Source organism: Herpailurus yagouaroundi, unplaced genomic scaffold (assembly GCF_014898765.1).
Source record: "Herpailurus yagouaroundi ecotype Mexico unplaced genomic scaffold, PumYag 188, whole genome shotgun sequence".
NCBI lineage: Eukaryota > Metazoa > Chordata > Mammalia > Carnivora > Felidae > Herpailurus > Herpailurus yagouaroundi.
The window spans coordinates 23,792,080-23,808,404 of NW_024412419.1; the positions used below are offsets into that span (position 1 = coordinate 23,792,080).

The window sequence follows — 16,325 nt, forward strand, 5'->3', positions numbered from 1 at the left end:
ACTGAAAATCTCGTGCCAACTCTTTCTGGCCTGCCAAGTTTCAAAAGAGAGATCAGTCACGAGTCTTATAGGTCTCCCTTTATATGTGAGGGCACGTTTACCCCTTGCTGCTTTCAGAATTTTCTCTTTATCCTTGTATTTTGCCAGTTTCACTATGATATGTCGTGCAGAAGATCGATTCAAGTTACGTCTGAAGGGAGTTCTCTGTGCCTCTTGGATTTCAATGCCTTTTTCCTTCCCCACTTCAGGGAAGTTCTCAGCTATGATTTCTTCAAGTATCCCTTCAGCACCTTTCCCTCTCTCTTCCTCCTCTGGGATACCAATTATGCGTATATTATTTCTTTTTAGTGTATCACTTAGTTCTCTAATTTTCCCCTCATACTCCTGGATTTTTTTATCTCTCTTTTTCTCAGCTTCCTCTTTTTCCATAACTTTATCTTCTAGTTCACCTATTCTCTCCTCTGCCTCTTCAATCCGAGCCGTGGTGGTTTCCATTTTGTTATGCATTTCGTTTAAAGCGTTTTTCAGCTCCTCATGACTGTTCCTTAGTCCCTTGATCTCTGTAGCAAGAGATTCTCTGCTGTCAGCTATACTGTTTTCAAGCCCAGAGATTAATTTTATGACTATTATTCTAAATTCACTTTCTGTTATATTATTTAAATCCTTTTTGATCAGCTCATTAGCTGTTGTTATTTCCTGGAGATTCTTCTGAGGGGAATTCTTCCGCTTGGTCATTTTGGATAGTCCCTGGCGTGGTGAGGACCTGCAGGGCACTTCCCCTGTGCTGTGGTGTATAACTGGAGTTGGTGGGCGGAGCCGCAGTCAGACCTGATGTCTGCCCCCAGCCCACCGCTGGGGCCACAGTCAGACTGGTGCGTGCCTTCTCTTCCCCTCTCCTAGGGGCAGGATTCACTGTGGGGTGTGGTGGCCTGTCTGGGATACTTGCACACTGCCAGGCTTGTGATGCTGGGGATCTGGCGTATTAGCTGGGGTGGGTAGGCAAGGTGAACAGGGGCAGGAGGGGCAGGCTTAGCTCACTTCTCCTTAGGTGATCCACTTCAGGAGGGGCCCTGTGGCAGCAGGAGGGAGTCAGATCCGCTGCCGGAGGTTTGGCTCCGCAGAAGCGCAGAGTTGGGTGTTTGCGCGGAGCGAGCAAGTTCCCTGGCAGGAACTGGTTCTCTTTGGGATTTTGGCTGGGGGATGGGCGGGGGAGATGGCGCTGGCGAGCGCCTTTGTTCCGCACCAAACTGAGCTCTGTCGTCAGGGGGCTCAGCAGCTCTCCTTCCCTTTGTCCTCCAGCCTTCCCGCTTTCTGAGCAGAGCTGTTAACTTATGACCTCCCAGACGCTAAATCGCGCTTGCTGTCGGAACACAGTCCGTCAGGCCCCTCCGCTTTTTGCAAGCCAGACTCGGGGGCTCTGCTTGGCCGGCGAGCCGCCCCTCCGCCCCGGCTCCCTCCCGCCAGTCCGTGGAGCACGCACCGCCTCGCCGCCCTTCCTACCCTCTTCTGTGGGCCTCTCGTCTGCGCTTGGCTCAGGCGACTCCGTTCTGCTAATCCTCTGGCGGTTTTCTGGGTTATTTAGGCAGGTGTAGGTGGAATCTAAGTGATCAGCAGGACGCGCGGTGAGCCCAGCGTCCTCCTACGCCGCCATCTTCCCTTCGAACCGAAATTGGGTTTTTCAGATGGAGAGGCTAAGAATGCGTTTTTTCCCCTCTTTATGTATTGAAATATTGGTCCCTGCTGTCTGCGAATTGATTATCCAACATGTTTTCAGAAGTGGATAAGATTTAGTTAATGAGGGATGTCTGTACACAAAAAAGCAAATACATTTTCATGTTTAATGTTAAAGTTCTTGCTGAAAGTGTTTGTTTTTATGTGGTAGGATTAATGACCTCCAAAAAAGATAGTGCTTCTGAATCAACACTTTCATTGCCTCCTGGTGAAGAATCAAAACCTGTAACAGACAAAGAGGGTAAGATAATTTTATAACTTCCCTTCTAAAAATTTAATTTACTGATGGAACTTTAAAATAATACAGTGATAAAGCTTATAAAGGGCTAAGTTTTAAAGTTTTTAAGGAAAAAATCATTATAGTAGAAAATCATCCTTGAAAATACCTTCAGCAGCTCGTCATAAAGTATATACGTGGTTTTGGCATAAAATCCTATACTGTGTATCCACGTACACTTAAATTAGAGAGCAATCCGATTAGATTAAGAGGGAGACTGAAAGAAAATTCCCCAGTATAGATGGCTTCATAAGAATGTTTCAAAGTTGCCTTCAGCTGTCAAATTATTGGGTGAATAGAGCATGGGTAGAAAATTCAAGAGTATTCCTGCTTGCCTTCATTAACTCAAAACATTTTAATACTATCTTTTCGTAACCTTAAATTAATAGCATTTTAAAATATAAATAGGATGGATTCTACTAAGCCATCTAAAGTGGGAGGTGAGAGAGAGTGGTGGGTAGAATAGGTAGTGGTCACCTTCAGTTAATGATGTGACAGTACTCTTCTGTGAAAGAGTGTCCTCGTCCAGCGTGAATCATTAAAATACAGTTGCTTGGGTTATCAAGTCTTGTCTGTATGAACTACCGTATGTTTGGATGAAACCGGGCATTTAATTCAACATTGGATAATCCACAGAGGAAGCTAAATGGAGGGTTTCAGAGGGATTTACCTGGAAAAGCATCTTAGTGGCTCATTTCTTACTTTTCACCCTTCTCTGTGTTCTTTTCCTTTACCTGTTTTAGTTACCCTGCTTGGATCCGTCAGCAGCTCCTCCTCTACATCATCTTTGGAACACAAACCAAGCTACCCCAAGAAGCTGAATGCACGTAGCAATGGCAAGAAGACAGTGAGCAAAAGCCCATCTGTCTCCTCTAGAGCCAGTGCTGGTATCTATGGCTTTTTCAACCAGGCTTTCTTGGTGTTTTTTATCTTGGTTTGTTTGTAAGTAGATTTGCTCTTTTTAAATGTGTAGAAGGAAACTTTTACTTCAGTCAGATTGAACTACTTGTCCTTTTCTGTCTTTCCCGTGGCCCCCACCCCTCTCCCCTTTGTGGGCATCCTCTGTCTCCCTGCCTTTCTCCCGGTGCCCCTGCCACTTCCCTTATCTGGACTGACTTCTTCCCTTTCCGATGCATCTAATGCCTTTGGCTCTTTAAGGGCTATTTTAGAACTTTATGATAGCTCCTCAAATATGTGGAAACCGTATGGTTATTATCTTTCTTACTTCTTTTCTAATCTAGACCTAACAATAACTAATGTGGATTGTATACTTATTATTTCAGGTTCTAGTCTAAGCCTTTTACACACCTTATTTCACTTAATTCTCAGAACAAACCTGTGGGTAGGTACTCTTATTATCATCCTCATTTTATGAATGAGGAAACCGAGACTTAGGGAGGTAAGTCTTCGGTGCCTGATGGCGGTTTCTAAGTGGGACGCCCGGGCTTCATCCTGAGGTCCGTCTGATGCTTTCTCTGCTGCTGTTACGGTTTGCCTCCATCCCAGCTCTTCCTCATGCTCCGGGGTCTCCAGACCCCTGGCGGTCAGCCTGTAGAGAGCTGGACTGCCGCCTGGCAGCATAAGTACAGTGTAGGGCTGCTCCTGCAGTTTGCTGACCACACGGTGTCATTGGCTCAGACGGAGCCTTATGCTGGCGCTCTTCATTCTGCTGCTCCATATAGGGCTGTACATGTATTTTCATGCAATTTAATGTTAGAGGTTTTATCCCTCTGAATTTGGTTTCATACATCTGGAATATTAGCTTTTTCACCTACTTTTGTGTCATCTGAGTATATAAAGTTCGAGTCCTTGTTTAAAACTATGTACGAGAGGGTCAGAGGCTCTCCTGACAGGTTGACTGTTGTGTTGGGGCTTTTTTTTCTTTTAAGTGTTTATTTATTTTTGAGAGAGAGAAAGAAAGAGACAGAGCAGGAGCAGGGGAGAAGCAGAGAGAGAGGGAGAAACAGAATCTGAAGCAGGCTCTAGGCTCTGAGCTGTCAGCACAGAGCCTGATGTAGGGCTCAAACTCACGAACTGTGAGATCGTGACCTGAGCTGAAGTCAACCACTGAGCCACCCAAGTACCCCTGATGGGGCTTTTTAACTCGCCCTGAGTCCTGCCCAACCTCGTGCGGCCCATAGTTCTCCGGCTGCGAGTGAGCATATAGAAAACATTTCATAGCTGACTTCTTGCCCAAATCAGCATATATGGAATATGTTGCAGTTCACTTATTTACCTACATAGCAACCTCGTCCAGAAAGGAAATGAAGCCATTTTGGCATAAATTGTTTTCAGTGAACCTCATAATAGTTCCCAGATTCTCTTTCGAATGCTTGTTAACAGTTGTACTGAACCAATATTTTATTATAGAAAATGTTGATGACGGGATTTTTTTCTCTTTAAAATACTGATTGTACGTGGTGGGGAGGGGCCCTCAGCAGTAGCACTGGCATAACGCACCTACAAGCTGAAACTGTAAAAGCAGAGAACCTAGAAGTTTTGCCTGAAATTGTTCACCTGGAACCTGTATTCTCTGAGTAGATGCTCTTTCCCTTTTAAGCCGTTTCTGCCCAGCCCTCTGAGGAACAGAGGTGAGAGGACCGGGCATGCAGCAGTCCCGCTGCCCTCGTTTTAGTCACATTCATAGAAGGCCTTCTTCACTTGGGATTTGGGTTTTTGAATTACCCTTTTTGCCTGTTACAAGAAGTAGCTCTAGTGTGCCTACTTATTTAATGTTTTTCCCCTCTTTATAAATTTGAGTGGTATGTAGGCTTAGATAATAGTAGATGAAAAGAGTTGTCAATTGGAATGAGAAAGAGGAACTTGTAGGAAGGGAGGCAGAGAGAATAGGAGATCTATGAGAGAAACCCATGTTGGGGACCCCAGGAACATTTCCCCAGGACACTTTCCTAGAGTGAGTAGATATTTCACTTTCCTGTAGGCTTGCATTTGAGGGGTGCGGACGTACGGGGAAGTTAGGGTACAGGGGAGCAGAAGGAGCAGACCAGGGGAATGGCAGGGGTAGGGGAGGAAGTCTGTGTTTTTAATGTCATTGTATCCCGTTGTTGAATGTGCTGTCCTTGGGCCATGAAATAGCCTGGGGACCCACCTGGGAACTTGGGCCCACTGTAGGGCCCGGCCTTTAATCCTGGTATGCCCTCGACTACCTGGGAACACCATGTCTTAGTTAGTTTCTGAGTTTGTATCTTATCTATAATTATAATTCTACGAAGAGCACTTTGTAAACTGTGAAGTGCTGTAGAAATATTAGTTATTATGAGGGCCTAAGACTTTTTAGTATAGCGCTTTTTCCAGACCTTCCTTCTCTCTGGGTTTATGTTCCTCGTTTGTTGCCATGTCTTTAGTCTCTCCCCCTTTGGCAGTGTGATTAACCCTCTGTCCCCTGCCTTCCCAGATTATTGCTATTCAGGTCTGTTTATGGACTGATGGGAGAAGCCTCAAGGGCCCACTTTTTCTCTGTTATATCAGAACAGCTTTCTAGACAGTCTTTCTCTAGGACTTCCGATGTTTCACAGTGGGCATTTCAGGGATTAGGTTTGAATCAAGGGGAGGGGGAGTGGTTTCGTTTCTAATAAGGAGATCAGTTGGAGGTAATTGGAAACTTACAGCAATTTTCACTTTGAAATCACCTTCCTCTATGTATATTATACACTGAGTTCCAATGAATTACTTTCTAATTGTAGCATTTTAGTAGAATAGGGATTGGTACACTACAGTGCGTGGGCCAAATCCAACCCACCACCTATTTTTGTAAAGTCGTATTGGAACACGCCATGCCCGTTTTGTGTCTGCGTGCGTTTGTGCTGCAGTAGCAGAGCTGAGTCGTCGTGACAGAGACGGTATCGCCCGCACAGACTAAAATCCTCCCTCTCTGGCCCTTTACAGAAAAAGCATCCTGGCCTCTGCTCTAGTAGAGCGTGCCCCGGGCGATCTGGATAGGATGGGTACTGTACCAGGAACCGTGTGTATTAAATTCCCATGGCAATAATTATTTTCAGGAAACCCTTCAAAAATTTTTTGAATATATTGACCTCACACGTGAGAGCCATGCTTGTAGATAATGTATATAATGAAAGGTGTCACGGGGCACCTGGGTGACTCAGTCAGTTGAGCCTCTGACTTTGGCTCAGGTCATGATCTCATGTCTCGTGAGTTCGAACTCCACGTTGGGCTGTGCGCTGAGATCCTGGAGCCTGCTTTGGATTCTGTGTTTCCCTCTCTTTCTGCCCCTCCACTGCTCATTCTCTCTCTCTCTCTCTCTCTCTCAAAAATAAATAAACATTAAAAAAATTAAATAATGAAAGGCATCATATGTTAAAATCTTCAACTAGTTAGACTGGTTAGAATACATAGTGGTTTTTTGGCTAATATGCTTTTTGAGTTTGTTTGGTTTCTTTCCTCCCCTTTTTCTCCTGCTCTTTTTCTGCCCTTTCCCCTTCCTCCACCAACCAATTAAACAGGTTTGAATTCCTCAGCAGCATCTGTAGCAAATAACAGCCGCTCTTCTGGAGAGCTCCACCTGGGAGATCGCGTGCTGGTGGTAGGCCAGAGAATTGGCGTCATTAAATTCTTCGGGACAACGAACTTTGCTCCAGGTAACTTGTCTGTGCGTTCTTTGCTCAGTTTGCGTGCTTTAGAATACAAAAGGTTTAAAATTTTACGTGGGTAAAACTTAACTGTAGAGAATTCTTGGTTAACAGTTGTCGTGGATGTTAGCTCTGGCACCGAAAAAGCGATACAGTGATAAAACCACAGACTGTTTGTACTCAGGTTGACTCTTGTCCATAAATTTTCCTCGCCAGCTGTGTTTTAAATTGTCTGGTGTTAAAATTAGTTGTTAGTCTCCCAACTTGACTTTCACTGATTGCCAAGCGTGCTAAATAACAGAGAGAAAATATTAGGATTAGATATTTGCTAAGGATAATCTTAAAATGAGTTCACGGCATAGAGCATTTATCAGAGTGGCTTGGAGAGAAAAGCCAGCAACAGGGTTTAAGGGGAAATGAAAAAGCTTTTGTGCACCCTGGGACCTTAAAAACACACGTTCGTGTATTTATATATTCATTCCAACCTAGACTTAATATTGTGTTTCCAAAAGTAAAGATTAGCTTTCTTTTGCATTTTCAGTGATTAAAAAAATTTTTTTTAATGTTTATTTATTTTTGAGACCGAGGAGACAGAGCATGAACAGGGGAGGGTCAGAGAGAGAGGGAGACACAGAATCCAAAGGAGGCTCCAAGTTCTGAGCTGTCAGCACAGAGCCTGATGCGGGGCTCAAACTCACGACCATGACATCATGACCTGAGCCGAAGTCAGATGCACATTTTCAGTGATTTTAATTTCAAATGTAGAAGCCAGTTGAGTGAAACCATGTTTGTATGTTTTAAATGGCAATATGCTATTTTGACACATGGTGGCATTGCAGCATTTGAGGAAGAGGTTACTGAGACCACTGATTTTAAGTTTGTAGCATTCTGTCAAGAACTGTGAAGGATCTGAGATTTTACCCCACCTGTGTAGTTGCCACAGCTTCATAGATGCTGATGGAAGACTTTAGGCTCCTGATTCAGACACAGCCCTTTCATACAGCAGCAGCAGAAACCAGTGTGTCAGCATTTTCCTACACTTGCTCCCTGAGCCCCTGTTCCCAGGGGGTGACACCTGCACACGCAGTGGTTTATGCTAACAGGAGAAGGGCCCTGAGCATAAGGGATCAGAACCTCTGTATTAGACAGCAAGCATGCCTGTGTTTTGTGTGGGCCTGCCGCCCACACTCTGTCTCTGTCCTCCAAGGTTGCCCTCTGTGCAGACATCCATGGAAAGACAGGAAGTGCCTCTGTTCATAAAACATGCAGAAACATGAGCGAGCCATGGAGAATTGTCTCCCCGCACAGACTTTTTCATTATACCACTTATAATTGCAACCCAGCTAATTGATTTGAGATGGGCTATGTGTTGTATAATTCATGTCTCTCATAGGTCTCCAGGTAGTAATTGAGATTAGTTAGGATGGTCTTAATATAGTTCTCAAATAAAAACCTAAGAATCCCAAAGGTAGGGTATTTTTTTTTTTCACAATCTCCATGTCTTTGGAGTTCCCTTTCTCTCTCTTAAACAAGGTTAGAATGGTTTGATTCACTGGCTACAAGTCATTGTTTTCCATTGACTTTTCATTTTTCAGTTCCTGATTTTAAGCATTTAGAAGTGTGGGAAGTCATAAGAAAACACAGAAGTTGGAAAGTTTTCTGTTGAAGTCATCCTGTCTTTTTAGAAAGTAGTAGCATGTGTTTCTTGTGGCATCAAAATTTCAATCAGTCGGTGTTAGGGAACGGTGCTACTATCGAGGCCTTTTACCGATTGTAAGATCTAGGCCTGAGGGAGGTCATTTGGCCTCTTTAGCCTTTTCTATTGGAAAGAAAATGACCGTTTGAGTGGGAAGCGATACATACCATTACCAGACTGTGTGTACTCACAATTGCTGGCACTTGTCATAATGTCTTTCTGTGGTATGTTACCCATTTTCAAGAGTCATATGGTAAACGTGTCCCCGTTATGTGGTATGTTAAAGTGGGAACACTGTAACGGTGGCACTCAGAGAAATAAAAATGGCAACCAGACAACCCTGGTTAATGACATTCAGAAGTATGATGCTCTATTCCCAGAGCATGAGTTTGACTAAGCAGTAGGTTTGTATGCATTACTCGCACGCTGTTTAAGTATGGAAGACAGTGGTCATGCATTAGTCTTTTCAACACAAAAGTATCTAGAAATGGGCTCAAGTGTCATCTTTTTGAACATGAGAGGAAAAGACTGAAGAACTTCTAGGTTGTCATTTTTAAAGGTATATTGGCTCTTTGAATTCGTAATCTGAAAGAAACAATATTTTTGTATTCTAATTTGCAGTAAATTTCTCAATGTCTGTGTTTTTATTTTTTATTTGATGCTGATTGTAAGAGGCCAAAGGCAATTACTACTGTATTCTCCTTTTAAACAAAAACAAATGGGCCATTAGACACTTAAAATTTTTTTTAAATGTTTATTTCTTTCTGAGAGAGAGAGAGAGAGAAAGAGGGAGAGAATGAGCAGGGGTGGGGCAGAGAGAGAGGGAGACAGAATCTGAAGCAGGTGCCAGGCTCTGAGCTGTCAGCACAGACATGTTCGAATCCATGAACCATGACATCATGACCTGAGTGGAAGTTGGACGCTTAACCAGCTGAGCCACCCAAGTGCCCCTAGACCATTAGACACTTTTAAGTGGTCTTGGGGTACCCTCAACTTGAGAATCCTTATTCTAGGAGTATATATGTCTATACTTAGACTAGGAGTATATGTCCATTTACATAATTCTTACCACACTAAAAGCAACCTCACTGCTTTAACTTTAGGCTCTCTAGAAAAGGAAGTCCTATAATTTTCCTCAGAGCCGTGCCTTTTATATACTTAAAAGCCTTTTAGAGAATTCTTCCTGCTAGGTAATCTAAATCTTTTCGCTAAGGTTGAATATGATTTTTCTTTTTACCCTGGCTGGGGAAAAAAAGAAAAGAAGAGTCACCATGAAGTCTTGTTGTATTTTCCGTATTACTTTTGACCTTCTTTAATTATTTAAGAACTGTTTGTGGTGTTGTAATGTTGGGAGGATAAAATGAAAATATTATATGTTCATTTTATGATTTATACAGCTCAGTATTTTTTTTTGTGCTGTATTTCTCTCAAACACACCATATTCCTGAGTCAAGGACGGTTTCTTTTTCATTATAGCTTTTAGAAACATTTTGGCCATACACTACTTGCATAATAGCTAATTTGTGCCAAATTTGTGTATTTTCTCTCTCTCCTTTAACATACATAATTCGGCTTGTGAAATGTTTTTCCTGTTTATTTTTTTAAATTTTCAAATTTTATCATTTGAAAACTTAATGATCATGATGCTCTTCCATCATTTTGGTCATATATGAAAATGTCAAGCCATCCAGGCTTTGGGTTTTTATAATAGCATAACAATTTTGGGTACAGTGCAAATGCTTTTAAAATTCAATATTCTTGTTCTAGGATATTGGTACGGTATAGAGCTTGAGAAACCCCATGGCAAGAATGATGGCTCAGTTGGAGGTGTGCAGTATTTTAGTTGTTCTCCGAGATACGGAATATTTGCTCCCCCATCCAGAGTACAAAGGTGAGAAGGATGGCATTTATGCTTATTCACAAGGCTTTTTGTAATTTGCAATGGTTTATAGTGAGAGTTCCTCGTTTTGTATTAAAGACGTGCACTGCACTGACTACAGCTCGTGTCTTCTTTCAAGGGGTTAACCAACCACCTTCTTCAGAGAGAAGGCTCATGGAAAGCTAAATTTGCTTTGCTGAGGATTTGCAATTTTAAAACCCTCCTTTATTCCTCATTTGCAAACCCTATGAGTATGTGTAGGCTATTAGAAGTGGCGTTTGCTGCTAACAGTGAGAGCAGCAAGCTTAATCTGTCATGCAAACAAAAGTAAAAATGCTCTCTGATTGCTTCAGTCACATCCTAACTACATTAAATTTCCTGCCAGCAGGCACCCCATTCATTCTCCTACAAACCTAATGGAACCAAAATGGCTTTTTCCTCTGATTTCTTTAGTTTTCAAAAATAGATAGGCAGTAGATCTTTGGGGGAAGTGAAGCTTTAAGGATTTATATATAATATACCTCCTCAGTGTTTCTCCTTAAGATGGTACACTTTTGTAGCTGCTCACTCTGGCTTTAAAAAATTAAGTTGAGCAGAAACAAGTTCTTGTGAAATTCCAGGTACCATTATGGGAAATGACTTATGTGCTGAAAGAAGTTGGCTTGGCGTGCTTCTCAGTAGATGGGAAATGGGATACTAATCTCTAAATAGGAAATAACGTCTATGGTGTGATCACGTTCATGAGAATGGATCGGCCATCGCATCCCGAGAGTCCCATCTAGTTCCCTTCTAGCTAGACTGTGTGACTGCCTCCTGGCACATCTTATCGCTTTTATGTCTGTTTTCCCCTTCACTTTGTTTCTCTTAATAGCTACATGCAATTTTTATATTAATTTCCTTCTTTGATGTATCTGATACAATTTTTTTCTTATTATTTATGACAGAGTATTGAACATATATAATGCTTTGCAGTTTATGAAGTAACTTCAATTAAATGTTGTTTCATTTGATCCTAATAAGTATTTGGTCAAGCAATCTGGAAAATAACAGTAACTGTGACAAAAATTTATTGAGCATTTAGTAAATGGTGTGCTCTGTACAGTGTATTTTAGACGCATATTTCAAATCCAGTGAGTTGTAAGGTATTGTGATTATTTTATTTTGCCAATGAAGAGAAGTTTCAGGGAGAAAGTGACTTAGCTAAAGTCATATAGTGTAGGGAAGCAAAAAGTTTCCTCTATCCTCTTAGGGTCAGTAGCTGAGTGGGGGGTGGGATACGGTGTCTGTGAACTAGATTGACAGCAGATAGATTAACAGGAGAAAAGGCATACAAATTTATTACATTTAAATTTGCCAGCACCTGGGCACCACAGAAAGAAGCGAATACCCAAAGGAGTGGTGAGATTGGAGAGCTTATAGACCATCTTACTGGGAGAAAGTCCTCTGAAGGGAGGGCAGCTGGTTTTCTGGAAAGATAACGGGCCCTTAGGAAAATGGGTGGGAGGTGAGATAGTTGGTGACAGCGTCTCTCTGGGTGTGGCGTTAACTTCCCGTCTCCTCCTCTGGGATGCCAGTCTGTCTTCCCTGCTTGATGTAACTTGGGGAGGGCAGAGTCCTTCTCTTTGGAGCACCTGTTTTAGGCAGATAAGGGGAGTTCAGAGAAAGCCTCTTCCCGCATTCGTCGATTCTCAAATGTCTTTAGTTCAAAATAATCCTTATGGCAGAGGAGCATGTTTGGTAGTGGCTCATTTTGGTCTCTCCTACACTAGTTAATGACGGAGCTGGACTCAGCCTGGGTTTGTTGTTTTGTTGTTGTTTTTCCTAAGCCCTTGCTTTTAGGTAGTTTGCTGTTTTTTGGTATGTGCCTTATACGTAAAGAAAAAGAGATACTAGCCAGTGAACAGTACTTCTATCATTGGGTCAGCACGGTTTAGAGCTCCGCATGTATCTTTCACTCCTTTGCAGCTCCCTGTGGGTCAGGTACTGTAATGCCCCTGTCTCACAGGTGGGGAGATGAAGGCACAGGGAACTAGTAGGCAAGTGTGCACAGCTTTCAAGTGGGAATTTGAACCCAGGTAGTTTAATATCAGAATGTGTGTTCTTAACCAGTACCCTGTGACGAGTAAGAGAGAGTTGGTGCCTTTCTTCAGGACTGATGTCTTATTTATGATTCATTTAGGGTAAGATCCATGCTAAGTCCCCAGTCTTCTGGGTTCTCTTATTACTTTGGACAAATCTCCATTAACACATTGCTACAGTCTCTTACAAGTTTTGTCTCCTAGTCCTGAGGATCGGGGTTCTTCATTTATATTTGATTGCCCAGAGGACATGGTTGGACATATTTTGGGCACAGTAGATACTGACCAAATCTAGGGCAGTGTTTTTCTTATGCTATGACAGTTTTTTCCCCCTTTTATATTGTGAAGTCACTGTCTCTCTCATGTTCGTGTTCTTTTTCTTGCTTTGTTTATAGGTTTTTACCTTTTTTTTTTTCCTTGCCTTCTATTTGGTCGTCTTTAAGGTGATTCTTTTAAAAGCAGCCCCCTCTTCTTAAAAGATACAGGGCTCTCTCTCTAAATGAACTGCTGTCTCGATCCAGCTGTCTTCCTGTCATCTTCTGATTGTCTCATTCATCATCATCGAATACTATTAAGTGTCTTTTAGCACTTTGTGCTGTGCTAGGCATTCTATAAGCAAATAAAACAGACATGGTCCCTGATTTTGAGGAATTTCTAATTTAAACCAGCTTTGGAGCTCTTTAAAGACACCACTGATCTCCAAGAGGAAAGAATTTTAAACTAGGGACTGCTTGAGGACAGTCTTAATGAAGTGGTGACCAATCACAATTTCACTCTTCCCAGATTGTAGCTGGCTCTTTCCCCCTGCTTTGTGTTAAAAAGAATGTGCCTCCTGTCTGAGAATCTCTGCACATGTTATTTCCTGTGCTTCAATAGCTTTCTACTATCACCCAGCTTTCATTTAGTTAATACCTTTTCTTCCATTAACATATAAATCAACCTATTTCTTTGCAGAAATTCTAAGAAAACTTACTGACTAGATCTGATCTGCTCTCTCTGCCTACCTCCCTGTTTTTTGTCCAAGTGGTCTTCCTCATCACAGTATTTTCTTATTCTTAGTTCTCACCATTATAGGTACTTATTATTAATGAACTGATCGCTTTTAGAATTAAGTTCTTTTCAACTACCCATCACCACCTGATTATCCGTCCTCTTCATCAAGTCATAGTCTTTGCGTTCAGCAATCGCTCACTGATTGCTGTAATGTGTATGTCAAGTAAAAATGATGCATGTGAATTGCAAGGTGGAATTGCAAATATTGTGAGAGTTGCAGGATTTCTTGATGGTGACCAAGTGTCCTGGAAGAAGTGATTGACAGAAAGAAGGCTTTGTGGGTTAGGTCAGTAAACAACTGAAAGAAAATGAGACTATTAGGATTGGCTTTTAAAAAAATAAAGAATGATTTGAATATCAAGAAATACAGTCCTGTCAGGAAAGTTACCTTTGTGGTTGTGCTTGGGGTCAAATAGAAAGTAAAAGACGTTGAATTGTGTTTGGTTGTGCAGTTTTATCAGAAAATCACATACGTACACAGACTGAGTCAGTATTTGATTTTCAATTTAAAAATGTGATGTTTTTACAATTCTAATTGAACATTTGTTAAATTTAATGTAAGACAAATTTATTTCCATATTATTTAGTTTCATCTTTGAAGATAAAGTTCCAGAGAAATAAAGTCAGGTCTCTGTTGTAAGTGAATTCACCTTAAGTCATCTTTTTCTTCATTAACCATCCTTAAACAACAAGGGGCTCTTGTATTTTATTACTGCCTGTATCTGATGCTAGCTTGAAGTTCCTTTCTGACTTCTGATAGATACCCAATGCATGTTTGTTGAATAGTGAACTAAGAAATAACTGTTGTTGTGAAAACCTCACTTGAGCGCCAGTCTTAAATCTGAAGACCTGCTGTTTCTTCTAATGACGCTTACATACTTGTTTTATTCACAGGGTAACAGACTCCCTGGACACCCTTTCGGAAATTTCCTCGAATAAACAGAATCATTCTTATCCTGGTAAGTTTACACAATTTTATGCTCCTAATCGTTGTTCCTTTGCTTTATCTATTGAAAATTTTTTATTGTGAAGTATTTGTGTATATAAAAGGGCATATAAACGTATTCATACAGTTACTGTAATGATAAAGCAAACATCTTTTACCCGTCTGCTAGGTGAAGATGACCTGTACTGGGGGGGGGGGCCCTGAGTGTCCCCAGCCTCCTCTGCCTCCCTTTTCATATACTTTGTCCTCAGGTTATGAGTCTTGAACTTTATGTTCATTATTCCCTTGACTGACTTTATATCTTTATCACCCACATATAGATGTATTAATAAATAATATATATTAGGAAATACATATGTATTTGATTGTCATTGGCTATTTTGTTAGTGTTCCACTAAAACATAGTAGTTATTCTATATTTGATGGATATTTGTGTTATGTCCATTTTTGTTTTTTTTTTTACCGTTACAAACTAGACCATTGTACACATTTGCAGACGTTTCCCTAGGATGGCCAGGTGTGGTCTGTCCATATCTTCACCCTCCCTGGGCAGTGCCGGACTGTTGGCAGAGCACATGCTCATGAGCAGGGATGACAGCCCCTGCTGCTCTTTACCTCCCCAACACTAGTCCTGCTTGATTTAGAACTCTTCACCCATCTGATGGATTTAAGCTGCATCTCGTGGTTTTAACTTGCATTTTCCAGATTACAGATGAGGTTGAGCCTCATGTTTACGAGCCATTTGCATTTCCTCTTTTGTGACGTAACTGTTCAAGTCTCTTGCCCCTTTTTCTTTTGGTTGGTTTATCTTACTCATTTGTAGGTTTCTTTCTATACCTCGGACACTAATACTTTGCTAGTTTTGTGTGTCGTGAATACCTTGCTTGCCTGTCTGGTGTCTTTTGATAAACAGAAATATTTAAATTTTAAGTAGTCAAAATAAGAAGCCATTATGTTTTCATGTTTTATCTTAAGAAATCTTTTTCTGAGGGCATTTGGATGGCTCAGTCGGTTAAGCAACTGACTTCGGCTCAGGTCATGATCACGGTGAGTTCAAGCCCCACATTGGGCTCCGTGCTGACAGCTCAGAGCCTGGAGCCTGCTTCAGATTCTGTGTCTCCATCTCTCTCTGCCCCTCCCCTGCTCATGCTCTGTCTCTCTCTGTCTCCAGAAATAAATAAACGTTAAAAATTAAAAAACAAAAAAAGAAAGAAAACCTTTTCCTGGAACAGACCTCACACAGATATTTTCCTGTACTGCTTTCTAAAAGTTTTGTATTTTTGCCTTTCATATTTGTCAGTTCACCTGGAATTTTGTGTATGCTTAAGGGTCTAATTTCATTTTTTTCCATAGGATAGCCATCTGTGAAAGAGTGATTTGTATAATACCCGTCCTTAAAAATTTGTTGAGATTAATTTTATGGCTTATGGATTTTCACCATTAGAATAGGTGTGGAGTAGTACCTCATTGTTTCCATCTGAAGTTTCCTGATGGTGTATGATGTATTAGTTTGCTAGGACTAGCATAACAAAGTACCACAGACAGTGTGGCTTCAACAAATCCGTTTTTCTCAAAATTCTGGAGGCAAAATCAAGCTGTTCACAGAGTTGGTTTCTTCTAAGGCTCATGCCGTGCCTCGTAGATGGTGGTTTCCTCCCATGTCTTAGCATAGTCTTCCTCCATATGTGTCTGTGTCTTAATCTCTTTTTATAAGGACACCAGTCATGGATTAGGGCTGACCTGTGTGACCTGATTTTAACTTAATTGACATTTTAAAGGCCTGGTCTCCAAACACAGTCACATTCTGAGGTCCTGGGGATTAGGATTCCAACATATGAATTTGGAGACAGGGGCACAATTCAGCTGACAACACAGTTCAGCTGATAACACAGTTGAGGATACTTGCATATATTTGCCATCTGTATATTTTCTTTTTTTTTTTTTTTATTAATTTTATTTTTTAAAAATTTACATCCAAATTATTTAGCATATAGTGCAACAATGATTTCAGGAGTAGATTCCTTAATGCCCCTTACCCATTTATCCCATCCGCCCTCC

At 41.4% G+C, this 16,325-nt stretch overlaps 1 protein-coding gene across 3 annotated transcripts in view; it reads left to right on the plus strand.

The window, feature by feature from the left end:
- CLIP4 (CAP-Gly domain containing linker protein family member 4) overlaps positions 1-16,325 on the plus strand; it is an 86,310-nt gene that overhangs the window by 58,225 nt on the left and 11,760 nt on the right. For all 3 annotated transcript variants that reach the window (XM_040496412.1, XM_040496413.1, XM_040496414.1), the window contains 5 exons: positions 1,883-1,972; positions 2,752-2,895; positions 6,490-6,624; positions 10,079-10,202; positions 14,216-14,280. In XM_040496412.1, coding sequence (XP_040352346.1) covers positions 1,883-1,972; positions 2,752-2,895; positions 6,490-6,624; positions 10,079-10,202; positions 14,216-14,280 — 558 coding nt within the window. The remainder of the gene's footprint in view (positions 1-1,882; positions 1,973-2,751; positions 2,896-6,489; positions 6,625-10,078; positions 10,203-14,215; positions 14,281-16,325) is intronic.